The 20,252-nt window shown below is 45.8% G+C and overlaps 3 protein-coding genes across 6 annotated transcripts; 1 reads left to right on the forward strand and 2 right to left on the reverse strand.

Annotated features, from left to right (window-relative positions):
- Positions 1-718: 718 nt before the first annotated feature.
- On the reverse strand, positions 719-9,643 carry OSGEP (O-sialoglycoprotein endopeptidase). The gene is made up of 11 exons (XM_066277283.1): positions 9,102-9,643; positions 6,384-6,503; positions 6,027-6,202; positions 3,464-3,559; positions 3,285-3,334; positions 3,059-3,137; positions 2,285-2,350; positions 1,557-1,647; positions 1,246-1,321; positions 1,054-1,152; positions 719-905 (listed from the first exon to the last, which is right to left on the reverse strand). The coding sequence occupies exons 1-11, from the start codon at positions 9,214-9,216 to the stop codon at positions 866-868; spliced, it is 1,008 nt and encodes a 335-aa protein (XP_066133380.1). The 5' UTR covers positions 9,217-9,643; the 3' UTR covers positions 719-865.
- Positions 9,644-9,715: 72 nt separating this feature from the next.
- Positions 9,716-13,089, forward strand: APEX1 (apurinic/apyrimidinic endodeoxyribonuclease 1). Of its 3 annotated transcripts, none has more exons than XM_066277285.1 (5): positions 9,716-9,847; positions 10,124-10,243; positions 10,440-10,633; positions 11,573-11,765; positions 12,314-13,089. In XM_066277285.1, exons 2-5 carry the CDS (start codon positions 10,186-10,188, stop codon positions 12,829-12,831), a joined length of 963 nt encoding a protein of 320 aa, XP_066133382.1. In that variant the 5' UTR covers positions 9,716-9,847; positions 10,124-10,185; the 3' UTR covers positions 12,832-13,089. The 3 variants fall into 3 exon arrangements, with proteins under 3 accessions (XP_066133382.1, XP_066133381.1, XP_066133384.1); XM_066277284.1 differs by having other exon boundaries at positions 9,762-9,901; XM_066277287.1 differs by having other exon boundaries at positions 9,803-9,901; positions 10,090-10,243.
- On the reverse strand, positions 12,861-16,974 carry PIP4P1 (phosphatidylinositol-4,5-bisphosphate 4-phosphatase 1). Of its 2 annotated transcripts, none has more exons than XM_066277289.1 (7): positions 16,706-16,974; positions 16,190-16,380; positions 15,731-15,837; positions 14,861-14,966; positions 14,613-14,665; positions 14,423-14,513; positions 12,861-13,997 (listed from the first exon to the last, which is right to left on the reverse strand). In XM_066277289.1, the coding sequence occupies exons 1-7, from the start codon at positions 16,845-16,847 to the stop codon at positions 13,854-13,856; spliced, it is 834 nt and encodes a 277-aa protein (XP_066133386.1). In that variant the 5' UTR covers positions 16,848-16,974; the 3' UTR covers positions 12,861-13,853. The 2 variants fall into 2 exon arrangements, with proteins under 2 accessions (XP_066133386.1, XP_066133385.1); XM_066277288.1 differs by having other exon boundaries at positions 16,685-16,974.
- Positions 16,975-20,252: the final 3,278 nt, after the last annotated feature.

The following is a 20,252-nucleotide window of genomic DNA, read 5'->3' on the forward strand; positions in this document are numbered from 1 at the left end:
GACAGTTTTATCTTAGTTACAAATTAGTATGCAATTAGACCTGGCTCCAGACTACTTTGAAGGAAGTACTGAGCACCTACTTCCAAGAATTTAAACCAGATGATGAATGTAAAGCAGTTAGCACAAGGCCTGATACTAAAATATTAGTTATAATAACACCATCATTAAGGGAGTATTAGAGCCCTGGCTGGTTGACTTAGTGGCAGAGCATCAATCAGTCTGGCATGTGGATCTGCCAGGTTCGATTCTCGGTCAGGGCACACAGAAGAAGCAACCATCTGCTTCTCCACCCCTCCCCACTTCTCTCTCTCTCTCTCTTCTTCCTGTAGCCATGGCTTGATTGGTTTGAGTGTGTTGTGCTGAGGATGGCTCTGTGGAGCCTCTACCTCAGGTGTTGAAAATAGCTCGGTTGTGAGCATGGCCCCAAATGAGCAGACATCATCCCCAGGCGGGGGTTGCCAGGTGGACCCCTCAGGGCACATGTGGGAGTCTGTCTCTTTATCTCCCCTTCTCTCACTTGTCAAAGAAGAGGAAAATAAATACCAGAAGAGTACCTAAGATATTCCCTCAACCTTAGCTCCAGAGCAGCAACCCCCAAGGCTACCTGCACAGTCAGCCAGGATGCAGCTCTGATCCCTGTCTCCTTATCCATTCACCCTACCAACAGGAATTTATTCAGTGCTGTCTCTATTATTATTCCTGAACAACAACACCAATGTACAAAACCAAAAATATTTTATTGCTGAGTCATCTTGAGGTTCAAATGCTGGGAAGGGGTGTTTATCGCCTGGCCAGGGCTCCCATGTCAGGACCGAGGTAATGAATTCCACGTAGGGCACAATCTGTTCTGATCCTGTTAACTTTGTCAGTCCCTCCAGGTCACTTCTACTTCATCTGTCCGATACCTGTGAAAAAATAGAAGAAACTTTGTGGGTGGCTGTTCTTAGCTTCTTTCATTCTTCTCTACCCTCATGATTCTGGATGCTCTGCTCTGCTGATTTCTGCCTACCTCCCATATAATCCTATCAACACCTACCCCAAAGGGACACTCACCTCTGTGTGATCCCGGAATCACTGAGGGGGGTCCTGTGTCCAGCCCGAAACATCTCCCAGCCAGCCTGGGCGATCATGGCTCCATTGTCAATGCAGAATCTGGGAAGGAAAAGAGATAAGAAATTTGGTATCTAAAGGTAGAAAACTACAGTAATTGGAAAAAAAAAATCAAGAAAGGAAAAGGACCTTTACCTCTCATCTGTGGCAAAAAGCCGGGCTCCACGTTCCTGGCACATGGTCTCCATCATTTCCTGTAGCCGCATGTTACCTACACAGGGAGCGGGTAGGGTTAACTTAGTTTAGCCATTTCGCCAGTCTAGCTGTATACTGTGTGTGCATTTACTTAGGAAAATGAAATAGCGGTCCCAGGGGGCAAGGATTGGGAAGCATGGGATAAGAAACAAAACTTGTAATTTCCCCAAACCCTTACTGATTTAAACCATCAGGAGGAAGACACACATGCCCAAGAATAGGAAAGAGGAGCACAGGCTAATGATACATACACCCTACACCTCCCACGACAAGGGCCTCCTGGGAGCCACAATGTGCCATGGCTCGCTCTGTGATCTCGACCAGCATTGCAAACACAGTTTCCTGTGTGGGACAGACAAGGTGAAAACATCAGAGGGAATCCCAAGTTGGTTCTACTATATAAAAGTTCCTGAAGTGTTGGGGACTGAAAGCCAACAGGGTCCTTGCAGTTTAGATTTTGGGGGGACAGAGGTGTGGGGAACTGGCAGTAAGCTGACAGTCTGCCCAACCCCCTACCTCACTTGTTCTGTGAAGTTGCTAAAGGCTATTTTTTCACACCTTCATGTTAAGCTATGCTGCTGGATTGTTTATACTCATCCTACCCCCCATGTCCCTCAGAAAGACTGGAGGCAAGTGTCTTCTATCCTTTGTTTTGTGAAATTAAGATGTTATGTATGGTGGGAGTTTTCTGCACTTGGGAGAATTCTTGGGATGCCTTGGAAATGTTACTTTGCTTTAATGATCTCTTTGATTTGCTAATGGCCTTACTTTGCCCTGTAAATAAAGCAGGTTGGGGAATGGAGCTTTGCTTTTTGCAAGCTATCTCTTGCATAGCAAAGAGACCTCCTGAGCCCATCCTTTTCCTCTAAGCCTATTTTCTTAATTCCGTGCCCTTCCCATTCAGGACCTGGAATTACTAGCTGCACTGGTTCACGGCACTCCAGCCTCAACTTTGTGTCCCAGCTTTTTACTCCATTACCTGCAGGGAGAAACATAGATCCTCAGGAGTACACTCGCCTGTGGCCAGCATCCGTTGAGCTACATCCTGTAATTAAAGTAGAAAACAAACAGACAAAACAATAAATAGTGGTTTGGGAGATGCCATGAGAGCAAATATTAATGCACTTAGAAAATCACCATGTTTCACCACAATTCAACTGACCAGTATGTCCCATACCACACTTTGCCTTTCACTGGCACCAAATTATAGAAGATGCAGTAATTACGAACACCTGCCATGGCACCTCCCCCTGCCCCTCCCTTACCCTGCTGAATTGTTCTCCATTACACTTACCATGATCTAACTCTATATTTTACTTTCTCTTCTTTCTTTCTTTTAAAAATTTTCTTTATCTGTTTCCCCTTGTTAGGATGCAAGCTCCAAGTAGGCAGGGATTTTTGTTTTGCTCCATACTATATTGTTACTGCCTAGAGCAGCGGTTCTCAACCTGTGGGTCGTGACCCCGGTGGGGGTTGAACGACCAAAACACAGGGGTCGCCTAAAGCCAGATGTTTTGGTCGTTCGGCCCCGCGGGGGTCGCAACCCACAGGTTGAGAACCGCTGGCCTAGAGCAATGCCTGATACACAGAAGATAGTCAATAAATATTTGCTAAATTAATTCATTCAGCATCTAATCTAGGCCAGTACTGTGCTATACAGTATTGTATAGCAGGTAATACACTGGTGAGCAAAACAGACATGCTTCATTAGAAAGTATTCAAGTGCCCATCTCCTCACCTCTCCCACACTCACCTCAATGAAAGACAGGATCCCTGAGAATGAGACGTCCATGCCCTTCACAGTGTACGGAAGCTCAACTAGCTTCTTGCCTCTAGGTCGAAGTGAGTATATGAAGCACTCAGCTTGGAGTCAACTGGCTGCTCACCCTCCAAAGCCCCTCCCAAACCTCATTAATACATATAAAGAAAAATCCCTGAAGCCCCACCAATCAGCCTCCTTCCACCTAATGTCCCCTTACTGCTTTGCCATCTGTTCAATGTTGTAGCCTGGACTCGGGTCATTGGAAATCTAGCAGATAGAAAGATGAAGTCAGCTACTGAGGAAGCATAAGAAGCTAATTTACTACTTTCTCCCTCCATTTCCACAGCTCCCCCAAAACTCATCCAATCATATGTTCTCTGCAGCCCAATGGCTTACCTTCAGCACTCGAGCAAAACGATCCAGACAATTACCCACAGCAATATCAATGGTTTCCCCAAAGATGCGGTAACGATGTTCTGCATATGCAATCACCTAAGGGTGATGAGGATGTCCATGAAACCTCAAGTCTGTAAAGAGGAGTATTTGGCTTTGCAGAAGAATATAGCAGAGGATCAACATGGCCACTAGTGTCCAACAAGAAATGGAGAAAAAGTACTTTGCCAAACCCTGAGTGGGTATTTTTTACAGTTCTTATATCTAAGAAGCTCAGCTATGCCTTCAGTATTCTCATAGCAAATTGCTAATATAGAGAAGACAGTCTAGGTGAGGGCAGAAGCAAACTGTCATTTGTCTAGCTTGGAAGCTCCTGACACATCCCTTAAAAGCAGTCTTGACAGTGTGGACCAGGGAATAGGCTTTCCTGCTTAGAGGAAATACTACTTATAAATATGAGAAAAGGGAGGTAAAAAACTCAAAATTCCATATTGGGTCAGACTAGTGGCCAACCCAACTCAGCCCTGATGATTAACTTATGTCCATTCTTCCTACGTGACCAACTTCAAGCACAGAAAATACTTATCACCCACTGATACACACGTTCCATGTTTCTGGCAGTGAGTGTTTCCTAGGGACCACAGAAGTCCTTTGCCCCAGGAGCTGCTTAGGATTTCCTTCTGTTCTGATGTAGATCTTACTCTGCTGTCAAAAGGCTGGTGACAAAAAGGGAAGAAAAAATTCCTGCCTTTCTTCTTCGATCATCAACTTCTCTCCACCCAGTCAACTTCCCTATCTTTTACAACAAAGCAGGGAAGAGGAAAAGAGAAGCCTCGATTGCAGCACCTGCTCCTCACAACTCTTGTAATTCTCCATTGCTGCTCTCCACACCCTGAGTCCCTACCCTTGCATGTCATCTTTCAGGCCTCAACCAGCTGCACGCCCTCTACCTGTAAAAGTTCCCACATCGTTTTCATGGGAATGTGTGCTTCATCTTTAATAACTATTTCACACAATGAAGTTTTAGAACATAACCCTTTCACAGGCTGGGAACAATGACTATTTCTGACAGTAACTACATCAAGTGTTCTATGGGAAAAAAGGCTAGAGTTCTCCAATCGTAATCTAAAAAGGTCTTGTTAAGTCAGTGTTTTTCAACTGCTGGTCCATATGATTAATCTTCATACAATATCAGGGCGGTTAACTTTTGTGGAATGGCACAAAATTCCTGGTCGACCAGCACTGGCAGTTGAAAACCAGTTGTAAGGTACCCTAAACTGTGGCTTCCCCTAAAACTTAAAATATCACCTATCATTTATAAAATGTTTTAAAAATAATTTATATTTTCATACCCTTAGAATAACAGTTTCTATAGCTTTATTACCAGTAACGCAAAACAAAACATGTTAATAGTATAAAGAAACAAATTGGGTAGTACCCCTTAAGTCTTTTTTGTTTGTTTTAGCAAGAGAGAGACAGACAGGCCCTGTCCAGTTGGCTCCGTGGCAGAGCGTAAGCCCAGCTTATAGATGCCCCAGGTTTGATTCCTCACCAGGGCACACAGGAGAAGTGACCATCTGCTTCTCCATCCTCTCCCCTCTCCCTTCTCTCCATCTCTCTCTTCCCTTCCCACAGCCAAGGCTCTACTGGAGCAAGTTGGCCCAGATGCTGAGGATGGCTCCATGGCCTTGCCTCAGGCACTAAAATGGCTCTGGTTGCAACAGAGCAACAGCCCCAGATGAGCAGAGCATTGCCCCCTAGTGGGCTTGCTGGGTGGATCCTAGTCGGGTGCATGTGGGAGTCTGTCTCTCTGCCTCCCCGCTTCTCACTTAAGAAAAATACAAAAAAAGAAAGAGAGAGAGAGAGAGACAGACAGACAGACAGACAGGAAGTAAGGGAGATGAGAAGCATCAACTCATAGTTGCACCTTAGTTGTTCACTGACTGCATTCTCATATGTGCCTTGATAGGGGGGGCCTCCAGTGGAACCAATGACCCCTTGCTCAAGCCAGCAATCTTGAGCTTAAAGCCTGCGACCTTTGGGCTCAAGCCAACAACCATGGGGTCATGTCTGTGATTTCATGCTCATGTTGACAACCCTGTGCTCAAGCTGGTGAGCCCGCACTCAAGCCAGAGGAGCCTGTGCTCAAGGAAACCTTGGGGTTTTGAACCTGGGTCCTCAGCATTCCAGGCTAACACTCTATCCATTGTACCACTGCCTGGTCAGGCCTAGTTTTAATTGCTAAGATCCGTATGAAAAATAAGTTTTAAAATAATGACAGTGAAAATCCTTTAATTATCTTAAAGGCTTCAGTCCTTATCATTTATTCCTTTTCTAAGGAAATTCTTATTTTTATAACCATATATATAAAAGTCATTTCATGTTCTGATTATCCTATCCAAATCTGCAATGTTACAAACTTTGTTATGGATTTTCTAATGTGTCACATTTTAGGTTCAAATGAGCCTAGCTTTGTTCTTACAGTTCCTGCTTCTGAGGTAGAGCATGAAAGGTGCTACTACAGTGCCTTAGAAATTAAGAAGAAATGCTGGAGTATTCTAAATACCTGTGTATTTCCTCCACTGACATACAGCACAGTTGGGCTGGTGGCTCCAGTGATGAGGCGGCCCATCTCAATGTGGCCGATACAGTGGTTCACGCCTAGCAATGGCTTATTCCACAGCTGGGCCAAAGTCCGAGCCACAACAGCCACAGAAACCAGTGGGGCACCCATGCCAGGGCCTAGGGAGATGGAAATGGGAGTTAGAATCCTTTCGAGACTAGGAAAAGCAGACTGGAGGAGGCAGGGGATGTGAGAGGTAAGTTTAGAGTAGTGATGGTAGCAGAGGTGAGCTGCAGGCCATTTTGACATAGCTAAGCTCCAGGTATATTCTTCCATTGGCCACTACTCACCCAGCCATACCTTTGGTATAGGCAATGCAGTCAATATCCTGGGAGGTTAATCCAGCCTCTGTTAGTGCCTCTTGCAGCAGGTCAAGGATAACAGCTCGGTGGTGCCTGGCAGTATCACCTGGAAGAAATCCTAGGAGAGGAACACAAGTTGGAGATCATAGGGTTTTTCTGTAACAAAGGTAGATGGAAATCCAAATTAGTAGTAGGAGGAGTCCCTTTCACTCTCAAGCATCCTGTCTTTCAGCCTATTCTATACTACTTCCAGCCTGTTCAGCTAGGCTGAACCGCCTCTCAGAAACGGCCTTCTTTACACCCACCTTCTACTCAGCCTTTAGGACTCAATTCAAGTGATATGTACTTTACACTCTTTGGTGATCTTTTCTGTGAAGATCTATAAACCCTGTACATGATTACATCAATGTAATTTTTTAAAATTAATTTTTTTTTTAACAGAGACAGAGAGACAGTCAGAGAGGACAGACAGGGACAGACAGACAGGAACGAAGAGATGAGAAGCATCAATCATTAGTTTTTTGTCGCGCATTGCGACACCTTAGTTGTTCATTGATTGCTTTCTCATATGTGCCTTGACCGTGGGCCTTCAGCAGACCTAGTAATTCCTCTCTCAAGCCAGAGACCTTGGGTCTAAGTGGGTGAGCTTTTTGCTCAAGCCAGATGAGCCCGTGCTCAAGCTGGCAACCTCGAGGTCTCGAACCTGGGTCCTCTGCATTCCAGTCTGATGCTCTATCCACTGCGCCACTGCCTGGTCAGGCTACATCAATGTAATTAACATACTGTATTGAACTATGTACGGTAATTTCTTTTTTTTCCTTTTACATATTTTAGAAAGAGAGAGGAAGGGGGAAGGAAGAGAGAGAGAGAGACAGAGAAACGCTAATTTGTTGTGCCACTTACTTATGCATTCATTGGTTGATTCTTACGAGTGCCCTGACCAGGGATTCACAACCCTGGTGTATCAGTAGGACACTCTAACCAGCTGAGCTGCCAGGCCAGGGCTATGGCCAGTATTTCACCATGAGCCTGTTTGCTATAACATCTTTGCCACATTTCTTCCAGAAGCATTTTCACAGCCCAACTAATTGGCCTTAAGGCAATATCTTTTACAGTAAAAGATAAAAAAAATGAAAAATAAAAGACGGCCATTGAAACATAAATAAAATTTAAAAACTTTATTGTGAAAAAGAAAATGCATTGTTTTTAAGTCTTTTGTTCATAGTATTAGAATTTATTTTTTGTTTGTTGATTTCATTCATCTCCTTGTTTGGAGCCCAAGGTGGCTGACTTAGGCCCATGGTCCGTGGCTTGAGCAAGGGGTCACAGAGACCCCATCCCCACCCCATCCCTTCAACACCCCCCCCCAAGGCACATATGAGAAGCAATCAATAAATAAAGTGTCACAACTATGAGTTGATACTTCTCTCTCCCTTCCTGTCTGCCTCTCAGTCTCTCTCTCACTAAAAAAAAAATAAAAAAAATAAAAAAAATAAATATTATTTTCTAATATATTTGCAATCTGGTTTTCACATAGCTATTCAAACTGGCTTATACATGGTTGTTATCATCTACTGTTTTAAGACTACCACATCTACTCATCACTGACCATTATAAGGAATATGACTTATTCACTACAAAAATGGAAGTACCTGTGACAACTTTCTCACTGGAGAACTGAAACCAAACCATCAACTAGCTGAAATATATTGTCTGCCAAATGTAAACCAAACTGTCAACCATTTTACCTTTTATGGTGAAACTGCCTTATGGTTAATTAGTTGTACATTGAAAAAGTTTGTGGCAAAAATATCTAGAACCATATTTAATATGTTACAATTATAGCATTTATAATTACCTGTAGTTTCCCCAGTTTAACGGAGAATATCCTAAAACGTTGGCTATTTTATTCATCTTTGCATTCCTGGTACCAACATGCCTAGAAGAGTGAGTGCTAAACAGACATATATTTCTGAGTAATCTGTTACAGTATCACCTGTTCAGGGAGGTTTTTCAGGTATATGCAAGTCAGCTGCATCTATATCTATATCTATATCTATATCTATATCTATATCTATATCTATATCTATATACACACACACACACACACACACATTCAGGTGTTTTCGGGGAGGGTAGGTATTGATATAACATCATAACTTACAAATAACATTTATGAAAAGTTGTAATATAAAAAAAGTTGCAATATAATTGGTACTTTAATTCTCAAGATTCAAGATGCAGGTATTACTCCTATTTAAAGAGACATAAAGTCCAAAAAATATATTGAATATTAATATTGCAAAGCCAACCAAGTCTGACAGCTAAACTGGGAGTCTTTACACCCATTCTAGAATATGTTGACTGCAACTATATGTTATACTATTTATCATACTGTCAAGTTCTGCTTACGTCCTCATCAAATCCACTTTTGTATGCAACTACTTTTGTATCCAACTGCAATCTGACTTGACGATTAGCACACAAAAGACTGAAAGCTCAATAAAAGCTCAACAAATCCTGAAGATCTAGGTCCAGGTGTCTGTGACTCTTATTCATCACCTTTGTGACGTTAATAAACGTCACATAATCTGAGACTCTGATGAAAAACTTTCTGAGGGGGCAATGCGCTCTACGTCCCACTTCGCTGTGTTTTAGTAAGATAGAAGATAACGTGGGGCGGCGAAGCACACTGCAAACTAAATTTCCTACTCACCAGTGCCTGGGGGCGTGACGTAAGTCCGCCGCGGGTTTGCCAACACCTTCCCATCCCGCACCACTCCCACGCCGATCTTGTTGGCGCTGCCTTCAAAACCCAGTACCGCTGGCATGGTCGAAGCTGGGTGAAAACGCGGGCAGGGCTCCTAGCTACCACTGCAGCTGTGGATTCCTCACCAGTCCGTGCTGAGCAGAAGTTACCAGGTGCAGAGGAAGAAGACTTGCTTAGAGGTGCGAGGTGGCCAAGTGCAACCTGACAGGCAACAAAAACTCTGGCTGGCGCTCCCGCGTCGGCCCACCCCCGTCGTCACGGTGACCCGTCAAGGCCCCTTTAAGAACCTGTCCTCCTAACTGCCAGGGACGCGGAGCGGGCATCCGCTCCTTCTACTCCTATCCGTTCCTTTGCCTCTCTCCGGTGATCCAGCCCAGCCTTCCCCACCGGGTTTTTTCTCTTTTGAACAGCGCTGGGCTCTTCAGTCACGGTGGCAGAAGGAGTCGTGCAACTGGCATACGACAAACAGTCCGACAATGGAGGGTTGGGGCCTTGAGTCACCTGGATACTTCGGAGGAAGGAAAGCCAAGCTTCTCTGTCACGTGGTGTCAGAATGACTTATCCGCGCTCCTCCGCCAGTGGTGAGACCTCGATCACGTGACACCAGTTACCCACGTGGGAGCGCAGCGTGCTCCATCCTTTGTGCTGGGGTAAGGAGGAACCGGCCGCGACTCCAGCAGGTCCTATACCAGGTAGCTGTTCTTCTGCCCATCAGAGGGCCTTCTCTGCACGTCTGATCCACTACCGTAAGCCGGGACCCTCAATTAAAGCCCCCGATCGGCCTGAGGGAAGATCTCGCAAGGAGGGTACATAGATCATTATGAAATGATCTAGTGTTGTGGGGGACGGGCTAAAGGGCCTATGGAGCATGAAGGTCGGGAAGGGGTTCAGAGATAATAACGGTCTGCACAATAGAGGATTCTTTCCCCCCCAGCTTTAGCTGGTTTCACCACTTATTTACGTCATAGGCAACGCGGTAAAAATACTGGTTCACTCGGCAACGTGGTGCAGGAGGGCGTTCCTTACAGTGATGCCGAAGCGTGGGAAAAAGGGAGCGGTGGCAGAAGACCGGGAAGAGCCCAAGATTGGTAAGAAAATGAAATGAGCCCTTCTCCCCAGAGGCTGTGATGGTCTTTCTTCTAATTTCCCCGGTAAACGGGAAGTACTGTACACATTTTTGCAGTTTGTGAAGTCGTGGCAACTGCAGGCTCTCAGTGGGCCTCTGGTTAAATCCGGATGAGACTTGGATACAACCAACGTTTAACATTCTGTATTATTTTATAGAACCAGAGGCCAAGAAGAGTAAAGCGGGAGCAGGAGCAAAGAAAAATGAAAAAGAGGCAACAGGAGAGGGCTCAGTCCTGTATGAGGACCCCCCAGATAAGAAAACCTCATCCAGTGGCAAACCAGCCACCCTCAAGATCTCCTCCTGGAATGTGGATGGGCTTCGAGCCTGGATTAAGAAGAAAGGTTTAGATGTGAGTAGAATTCAAGGAGGGGAAGAGACATTCTTTAGTATTGAATGATCTTGGGGTTTAATCACCTTTTCCTATTTAAGTCCCCAACACAGGTTTTATTTTTCCCTTATTTATAGTTTTCCTATGGGAGAGGTACAAGGAAGGGCTTCAGAAAGTCATATAAACTTCCCTGCATATCCATTCCTTCCATTCCATTCCATTGCCAGTCTTGAACGTTTAATGTCCTCATCTCTTCCCCAGCATGTTGAAAAAAATCTTGTTACTGGACTTACTCCATTTTTATCTCCAGCATACTGTTTCTGAATAGTGCTTACACAATGTAATGTGCACATGATGTATTATAGAATTGTATACTTGAAACATCTTATTGACAGATGTCACTCCAATAAATTTAATTCAGTAGTTTAAAAAAAAGTAGTGCTTAAAAATCTTAGTTGTGGCCTCACCAGGCGGTGGCACAGTGGATAGAGCGTCGGATTGGGATGCGGAAGGACCCAGGTTCAAGACCCCGAGGTTGCCAGCTTGAGGGCGGGCTCATCTGGCTTGAGCAAAAAGCTCACCAGCTTGGACCCAAGGTCGCTGGCTCAAGCAAGGGGTTACTCAGTCTACTGAAGGCCCACGGTCAAGGCACATATGAGAAAGCAATCAATGAACTAAGACGTCGTAACGAAAAACTGATGATTGATGCTTCTCATCTCTCTCTGTTCCTGTCTGTCCCTCTCTCTCTGTCCCTGTGTGTGGGGGGGGAATCTTAGTTGTCTACTGCCTATAGGAAAAAACACATTCTCCTCAGGGTTGCAGGTCTTATTTCCTTCCAATAGTTAACAATTACCCAATTGTTAAAATACTGTGTTGCTCTGTGTATCTCTATTATTTAGCACAGGTTCTTCTATGTCTGCTGAATTGGTCTTAACTTTTTATACCTTTCATTTCATTCAGTGGGTAAAGGAAGAAGCCCCCGATATCCTGTGCTTGCAAGAGACCAAGTGTTCAGAGAATAAACTACCAGCTGAACTTCAAGAGCTGCCTGGTCTATCCCATCAATACTGGTCCGCTCCTTCAGACAAGGAAGGGTACAGTGGCGTGGGCCTACTCTCTCGCCAGTGCCCCCTCAAAGTCTCCTATGGCATTGGTGAGACCCTCCTGATTCCTAATGCTGGAGCTCTTCCAAACCAATTGCTAATACCCCATTCCAGCCCTAATTCTTGATTCCTTTATTCTCTTTCTCTTTTCACTTTTTTTTTTTTGTATTTTTCTGAAGCTGGAAACGGGGAGGCAGTCAGACAGACTCCTGCATGTTCCCGACAGGGATCCACCTAGCACGCCCACCAGGGGGCATCGCTCTATTGTGACCAGAGCCACTCTAGTGCCTGGGGCAGAGGCCAAGGTGCCATCCCCAGCGCCCAGGCCATCTTTTGCTCCAATGGAGCCTGGGCTGCGGGAGGGGAAGAGAGAGACAGAGAGGAAGGAGAGGGGGAGGGGTAGAGAAGCAGATGGGTGCCTCTCCTGTGCCCTGGCTGAGAATCGAACCCGGGATTTCCGCATGCCAGGCCGACGCTCTACCACTGAGCCAACCGGCCAGGGCCATTCTCTTTTCTTATATAAATATTTATGCTGTTGATTCCTTTATTCTCTACTTTCTCTTATATAAATATTTATGCTGTTTCATCATTTCTGCAGGTGAGGAAGAACATGATCAGGAAGGCCGAGTGATTGTGGCTGAATTTGATGCATTTGTGCTAGTAACAGCCTATGTACCTAACGCAGGCCGAGGTCTGGTGCGCCTGGAATACCGACAGCGCTGGGATGAAGCCTTTCGCAAGTTCCTGAAGGACTTGGCTTCCCGCAAGCCCCTTGTGCTATGTGGAGACCTCAATGTGGCTCATGAAGAAATTGACCTGCGCAACCCCAAGGGAAACAAAAAGAATGCTGGATTTACACCACAAGAGCGGCAAGGCTTTGGGGAATTGCTGAAGGCTGTGCCACTGGCTGACAGTTTCCGGCACCTTTACCCCAATACGGCCTATGCCTACACCTTTTGGACCTACATGATGAATGCTCGTTCCAAAAACGTTGGTTGGCGCCTTGATTACTTTTTGGTGTCTCAGTCTCTGTTACCTGCGTTGTGTGACAGCAAGATCCGTTCCAAGGCCCTGGGCAGTGACCACTGTCCCATCACCCTCTACCTAGCACTGTGATACCTCCCCCACTCATTTTGAGCTTGGGAAATACGCCCCCTAAACTAGCTTTAAAACTTCTTTGCTTTCTAGAGAATTCTGCACTGTATTTTCCTTCTAAAAATATAAATCCATCAACCAGGTTCCCAGTGACAGATGGGCTTTGTTTTTCTTTTGTGTGTGGGGTTTTTTTTCTTCCTCTTTTTTACACATTAAACAAAAGCTACTAATGACTTCCTTTGAACTGTCTATATGTGAAAATAAAGAGCCATAGTTTCAGCCTTACTGTCTTTGTATTCTGCCCCTCTGGAGCTACAAGTTCCCCTCCTCGTTTTTTCATACATAGATTAACAACTAGAAAAGAGCAGTCATAACCTTATTTATTTACAAGCACAGGATGAGTCCCTAAGCTCCCCCAGCACAGCAACCCTACTTAGCCCAGTGAAATACTACCAACTGGGGGGTAAGGTTGTAAGGAAGAATTAAGGGAAACAGGACTAGGGGAACACATCCCCTATTAAATAGTTATATACACACCAGTTCCTGTGGTTCTGTACAGAGCAGCGGCTGACCCCACCCCCATAGGACACGGAATAGGGGGAGAGGAGACTGAGGGTACTGAGGCCAGAGCCAGTCCCTGGTGAAGTGCAATAACAGCAGCAAGGTCCTAATGGTGCACAAGAGGGAGGGGAACCCCCAGGGCTACCCACCCCAACCCTGCCCCGGAATGTGTAAGGGACAGGAATGGCTCTCCGAGAGCATATAGGAAGGACAAGGTTAGAACCGTCTTTTAAGACCCAGGTTTAGGGACATTTCACCTACTTCACCCTAAACACAGCAACCCTTGGAGGAAAGCAGATGGCCAGCAGTGGTCTTACCTACCCCTCCAAACTGAGGTTAACGGCCTGTTTCCTTCCAGAGAAAAGGAAGGCAGCTGCTTGGCTCCTTAGAAGCCCAGGGAGCCTTTGGTTATGCCTCCCTTTGTAGTGTCACTGTCCCCACCAAGGGAGGGGCCAGGCACAGTCTGTGGGTCATCGTGCGGCTCAAGAGAAGTTCTGGATAGGGTGGCTGACCTTCATACAGGCCCAATAGAGGGCCCGCCCCAAACACAGCACAGCCAACAGGATGATAAACGCCCAGGCTGCATAGATGCCTCCATATCGCTGTGCATGTTTCCATGTCCCAAACTGACAAAAAAGAAAGATAGGGTTACTATGATCTCTCTCCACTTCTTAAGAGCCCTAGTAACAGTAATACAACTCAAGCTTCAGTCTCTGTCCATTACAGCCACCTTCAGGGACCTACTTGAAGGCTGTTCAGTTTCTTCCCCCAGGCAGGAACAGACTCATACATCTGTCAGTTTTTCACAATGTCTTAAAATTATACCAGGTTTCCTAAACAGCAACTCCTACTTTAAGCCACTTTTCCATTGTCCTATCTGCATAAAGAAGATGGCTGTTCTTTACCTCTTATAATAACAATAAAGATTTTATCAGTTATCAAAATAAAATGTCCTTGGTTTCTTCCCCTATTTTTTAGGTTAGCCATTCCCAAATCTTAGCCTATAGAAATGAGGCTGGAGAATGAAAAGGGTTGGATCACAGTTACTCACAGCAAGGCCAGTGGCAGTGACTGCCAAGAGTAAGCCAAGCAAAAAGCAGCAGATACATCTCTTTCGTGGATATCTGCGTCCAATAGATGATCTGGGGAGGCAAAGAGAAATGGATGCTCGGACTGACCCGGAAATTTTTACTCTACACATCCAATTACCAGCTCAGTGATGCCACATTCTAATCACTTACACTTTCCTGCAGTGAGGGCAACGGGCCAAGGTTCGGTCTGTGAACTCTGTCCACTATGGAAAAAGAAAAAGGTAGAAACCAATTAATAGTACAAGGAGGGTCATCTTCAATGAGAGTCTGGGGCTGGGAAGGTTGGGTAATAATGGGTTGTTTTGGTATAGGCCTGTTTGGGATTCATTATCATAAATCAGAAATAGGGTCATGATTCCTCCCGTTCCCCCCCAAGCCTTCCCACTACCCCTCCTCACCAGAAAAGTATTCTTGCAATGTCCACAGATGACCCTGACACCCATGGGTTGTGGTTCTGGACTCAGAGGTCCTGGGTGCACAGGCCCCAGATTAATAATTCTTTTGCTGTATAAGGAAAAGACTATATTTAAAAAGTTTTTAATTCTAAGGACTCCTACACTACCCCTCCTTCATGCCCCCTAATCCCTGCCTCATTAAGTTTCTCTCCTTCTCTGTACATTTAACATACTCTGCTCCCCAACACTACCCCAGAGAATCCTTGAGGAAGAGCACTGCTTTAATTTCCCTTTTATCTCAGAATAACTGACCCAGTCCTTGAAACTCTCCATCTTCTTAAAGTACACTGTTTCATTCCAATCTTTTTATTGAGAGATGACAAAGATGGCTATATCATTCTAGAAGTACAATAGTTCTTAGCCTTTTCTCTTTCTAAATAAACAGCAGGCTCGCCTGACCAGGCGGTGGCACCGTGAATAGAGCGTCGGACTAGGATGTGGAAGGACCCAGGTTCAAGACCCTGAGGTCGCCAACTTGAGCGCGGGCTCATCTGGTTTGAGCAAAAGCTCACCAGCTTGGACCCAAGGTCGCTGGCTCGAGCAAGGGGTTACTCAGTCTGAAGGCCTGAGGTCAAAGCACATATGAGAAAGCAATCAATGAACAACTAAGGTGTCGCAACGAAAAACTGATGATTGATGCTTCTCATCTCTCTCCGTTCCTGTCTGTCCCTATCTATCCTTCTCTCTGACTCTCTCTCTGTCCCTGTAAAAAAATAAAAAATAAAATAAACAGCAGGCTCTATCACCTTGACATTCTCCACAAACATTCACCTGTTCTGGGCTTTCCAATTTTCCCCACCTTCTGCCTCTTACCAGTAGGGTCGAGGGCAGGCAATCCGCTGGGAAGTCACTTTGCAGATAAGAAGACAGTTGCAGGGGCATCGAACATATTTTTTCCCTGGGGGTGCATTCTTGATTGGCTAGAGAATAATGGGGATATGGTAAACAAACCTCTAATCCCAATCCCTTTCATTTCCTCCAAAAACACCTCCTGAGAGATCAGATACAAGTCTTAACCAGGTCAGAGAAATGAAAGAAAAGCATAGAACATGAGACTGTCAAATGAAAACTGGACTTGAGTATCGGCGATAGGTATGAAGATGGAGGATGGTAAACAGCTTTGGTGTGTGGCTTCTGGGGAAATGGCTGTATGAGACTCCTGGAAATGAAACCTGGATTTTAGGAGAGAACTTGGCTGAAAGTCAGGGTGTAGAATCAAGGAAAGAGAGGATCCAGGAAAACAGGGTCTGTTTACATATATGTATAACTCACGGTGGCTTCATTGCAGACGCCACATTTGACTACATGCTGATGCATCTTTCCTTCCACGTTGATGAGAGACTGGCAGACTCGGCAGGTGATCATGGGGGCATTCCCACTGTCCGGGCTGGTCAGGGGTGAGTAGGGGGGTGGGTCCTCCCCGGGCAACACGGCTGGGTGTCCTTCGGGGAACGGGGGAAATGCTGGGAAGGAAGGTAAAAAGGGCTGGCATCACTTGCAGACTCCCCCACTGATGCTCCATCGGTTCAGGGATCTCTTTCTGGTCGTCAACTCTTCTGACCAAACTCGGATGGCTTCTTACAATCCGTGCTTCAACCAGCTTCCTCCTTCCAGGCTCATGTCGCAATTGAAGAGGAAAGGAAGCCTCACCCTGTCACAGGTACAACAGCTCCGCACCTGGAGCTTGGGCCCCGCCTCCGCCCGCGGCCCCGCCCCTCCCACCTCTCAGAGTACCCCCGGGAGCACCTCGGGCCCGCCCGGGCTTACCCTGGGGCGGGGCATGTTTACCGGCTCCGTACGGTGGTGCGGAGGGGGTCAGGCCTCCTCCGGGTCCAGCCCCACTCCCGCCTGGCCCCGCTAATCCGTTGCCGCCGGCGCCACCGTCGATTGGCTCGGAGAGCAGCGGGGATCGCTCTCCATCGGCCGCCATGGCCGCGACCACCGCCTTCAGCTTCGGTCAAGGATCCGGCTCCCGCCGCCGCAACCACAGTCACCGCCGCTACCGGGTCCGCAGAGCGCCTGCGCGCCGCACGCCTGCTCGCCCCGCAACCAGTGGCCTGCCCCGCCCTGGTCTGTCTCCGCAGTACGTCATAGGGTATCCCCGCCTCCGCCATGTTATCATTCGTGGAGAGAAATCAATTCCTGGGCCTGTGAAGGCAGCTCTTCTTTACCATTGGGGAGCTCGCAATAACGTCATCTGTCACATGACTTTCCGAAAGGCCGCTGGGCTTGCAAAACCTGCACGTGACGAGAGGTTCTGCGAGCCATTGGAAGCACGGCCCATCGCGCTACCTCCAGACCAGGCGGTGGGGGGCCCGCAGCGCTGGCTCACTGGTCACGTGTCAGGAAGTCGCGAGTCCTCTGTTACGCGCCCAGAGTGGGCGTGTAATTCTTGCTCTTCATTGGTCCAAAGACACCATTAAAAAGTTTTCTGCCCCCCCCTTTTTTTTTTGCGGTTATAATTGGCATCCCATTGGCTAGAGGCCCCCCCGCCCCCCCTGTGGTCCTTGGGGCGCAACTTTATTGGCCCGAATTTAGCGCCAGAACCCGAGGGCGTGTCTCAGGGAACTGGAGGTGTAAGAGTGCGGGAACTTGAGATGTTCTGAGTAGCTGAAGGAGTATTGGTAGACGATATTTAAGACACTGTACCCAAATACATACCTGTAAAAAAGTCAGCAAAAAGCTGTATCAAGGAGAAATGGAATAGCTTGACCTGTGATGTCCCAGTGGATAAAGCGTCACCTAGAACACTAATGTCGTGGGTTGGAAACCCTGGGTTTGCCGGGTCAAGGCACATATAGAAAGCAACTACTACTTGATGCTTCCCATTTCTCTCTCTCTCTCTCTCTTTCTCTCTCTCCTCTCTCTAAAATAAATAAAGAAGGAAAGAAGAAGAAATGGAATAAAATGTTAAGATGATCACACCAGCCGTTCTTGCTGGAGTCACTTTTGGAACAGGACACAAGACTGGCTTCTCCAGGAAGCTGGTCTGCAGACTCCCAACCTTACCCCACCCCTAATTAAATTGTGAGATTATCTTTTTATGAGTCTGTCTCTACCACTTCAAGGAAATCCCAAAGTTTTACTCACTTTTGTTACACACACACACACACACACACCCATCCTAAAAGCGGAAGAACAAGTGATTGAATTCACCTATCAAGCCAAGGATATTTTTATCACCTTGTTTAACAAATGAGACAGTTTTGAGAGTTTCCAAAAACTCGATCTTGCCTCTAATCATAAGACTGCAAAGGAGGTTGCTCTCACAAGTATTGGATAACATCTTAAGCAGCTCAGACATTTAAACATAAAGCCAAGCCACTTACCCAATCTCCTGTCCATACTCAACTTGAACAGCAGCTAAGACTAGTTTTCAGACCCTACTAAATGGGTACCCATGCAGAGATGAATGTGTAGGTTCCTCCTGCCACCCCACCCCTTAGCTGGAAGGGAACTATTTTTTCCTTTGTTGTTTCAACTTTGTTGGGTGTTTCAGGGAGGAGCAGGGGCAGTCAATCAATGTGAATTAAACCTCTAAGTTAGGAGGATTTCCTATTTATACTGCTCACAAAAATTAGGGGGTATTTCAAAATGAATATGAAGCGATAAAAAAGCATTTCATTTTTTTTTTATTAAACAAGAACATCAGTAAATGACAAGTCAAAGAAAGTTGTTTGATTATGCAAGTGAAATGCAAAACCAACTTTTATTTCATTGGTGAAAATGCACTAGAGACAAAAGGCTGAAAGTACTGGAGTGTCTGCACATTCCCTGATACCCTAATTTTTGTGAGCAGTGTATTATATGTCAGTTCAAGGTGAGTCTTCTATTCTGGAATTCAAAAGTGAGAAACTTTTTTTATAGTGTTAAAGTAATTTTCTTTATTTTACTTATTTAGTTTTCTTCTTTTTCCAAGTGAGAAGAGGGGAGATAGAGAGACAGACTCCTGCACGTGCGGCAACCAGGAATCACCCAGCAACCCCTGTCTGGGGCCAATGCTCTGCCCATGTGGGGCCATACTCTCAACCCTATAACCTATTGAGCCATAGCTGTGGGAGAGGAAGAGAGAGAGAGAGAAACAGAGAGAGAGAGAGAGAGAGAGAGAGAGAGAGAAGGGGAGGGAAGGGGTGGAGAAGTAGAGAGTCACTTCTCCTGTGTGCCCTGACTGGGAATTGAACTGGGGATGTCCACACATCCCGCCGATGCTTTACCAAGGCCAAATATTTTCCTTTAGTTAAACTAGTAAAGGATAGGAAGGGCCCCACTGTCATAGCAGAAGATAGTACCAGGAAGTCAAAGGGAGACAGTTTCAGCCCCTGCGCTTGAGAAACAATTGATTACTATGAATGAGAGAGTATTTTAGCTCAGATCTATTAAATATAGGGTTTCCTTGACTGAGAATAATGCTGAAATGGCTGCTTTTTCTTGAAACCAAAGCAGAACTCTGAAAGTCTATCAGTAACCTCTGGAACCAAATTCTGGGGATAGTGTCCCAGCAGCCTTTTTTCCTAACCTTGTGTGGATTTTATGGAAGCTTGAACCACACATGGGTTTCTCCTTATGTAGTGGTGGGATTCAGCCTGTTCACACCGGGTCGGCAGAACTGATACCTAATTTTTTGTTGAGTTTGGCAAACCAGTTGTTAAAATGGCACTTGTAATCAGAGTCCTCTCTAAGGTGGGCACCTGGGCAAGCCACCCAATGTGGAAGTAAAAAATTTACATTCCTTACTCTTTTTTAACATTCATTTGCACAACAGAATATTCTAAGTGCCCATAGTAATGTTCATTTTGTCCACAGGTGAAAAAAATTGCAAGCAAGGACACCAGTCAAGAAGCAATATGGAAATACCTTAAGTAACACTTTTATTGTTTTTTTCAGGTATTATTTAATATTTTCATTAATATTTTAAGACTCATAATCTAGTTTAGTGTACCTCTTTTGGTCTTATTTAAGTATTAAATATATGAAATAACAGCCAGACCAGACGGTGGATAGAGTGTTGGACTGGGATGCAGAGGACCCAGGTTCGAGACCCCGCGGTCGCCAGCTTGAGCACAGGCTCATCTGGTTTGAGCAAAGCTCACCAGCTTGGACCCAAGGTCGCTGGCTCAAGCAAGGGGTTGGTTACTCAGTCTGCTGAAGGCCCGCGGTCAAGGCACATATGAGAAAGCAATCAATGAGCAACTGAGGTGTCGCAGCGAAAAACTGATGATTGATGCTTCTCATCTCTCTCCGTTCCGTTTCTGTCTGTCTGTCCCTATGTATCCCTCTCTCTGATTCTCTCTCTGTCTAAAATATATATATATGAAATAACAAACTACCTTTTGGT

The sequence above is a fragment of the Saccopteryx bilineata genome, chromosome 4 (assembly GCF_036850765.1).
Source record: "Saccopteryx bilineata isolate mSacBil1 chromosome 4, mSacBil1_pri_phased_curated, whole genome shotgun sequence".
In the NCBI taxonomy this organism is placed as follows: domain Eukaryota; kingdom Metazoa; phylum Chordata; class Mammalia; order Chiroptera; family Emballonuridae; genus Saccopteryx; species Saccopteryx bilineata.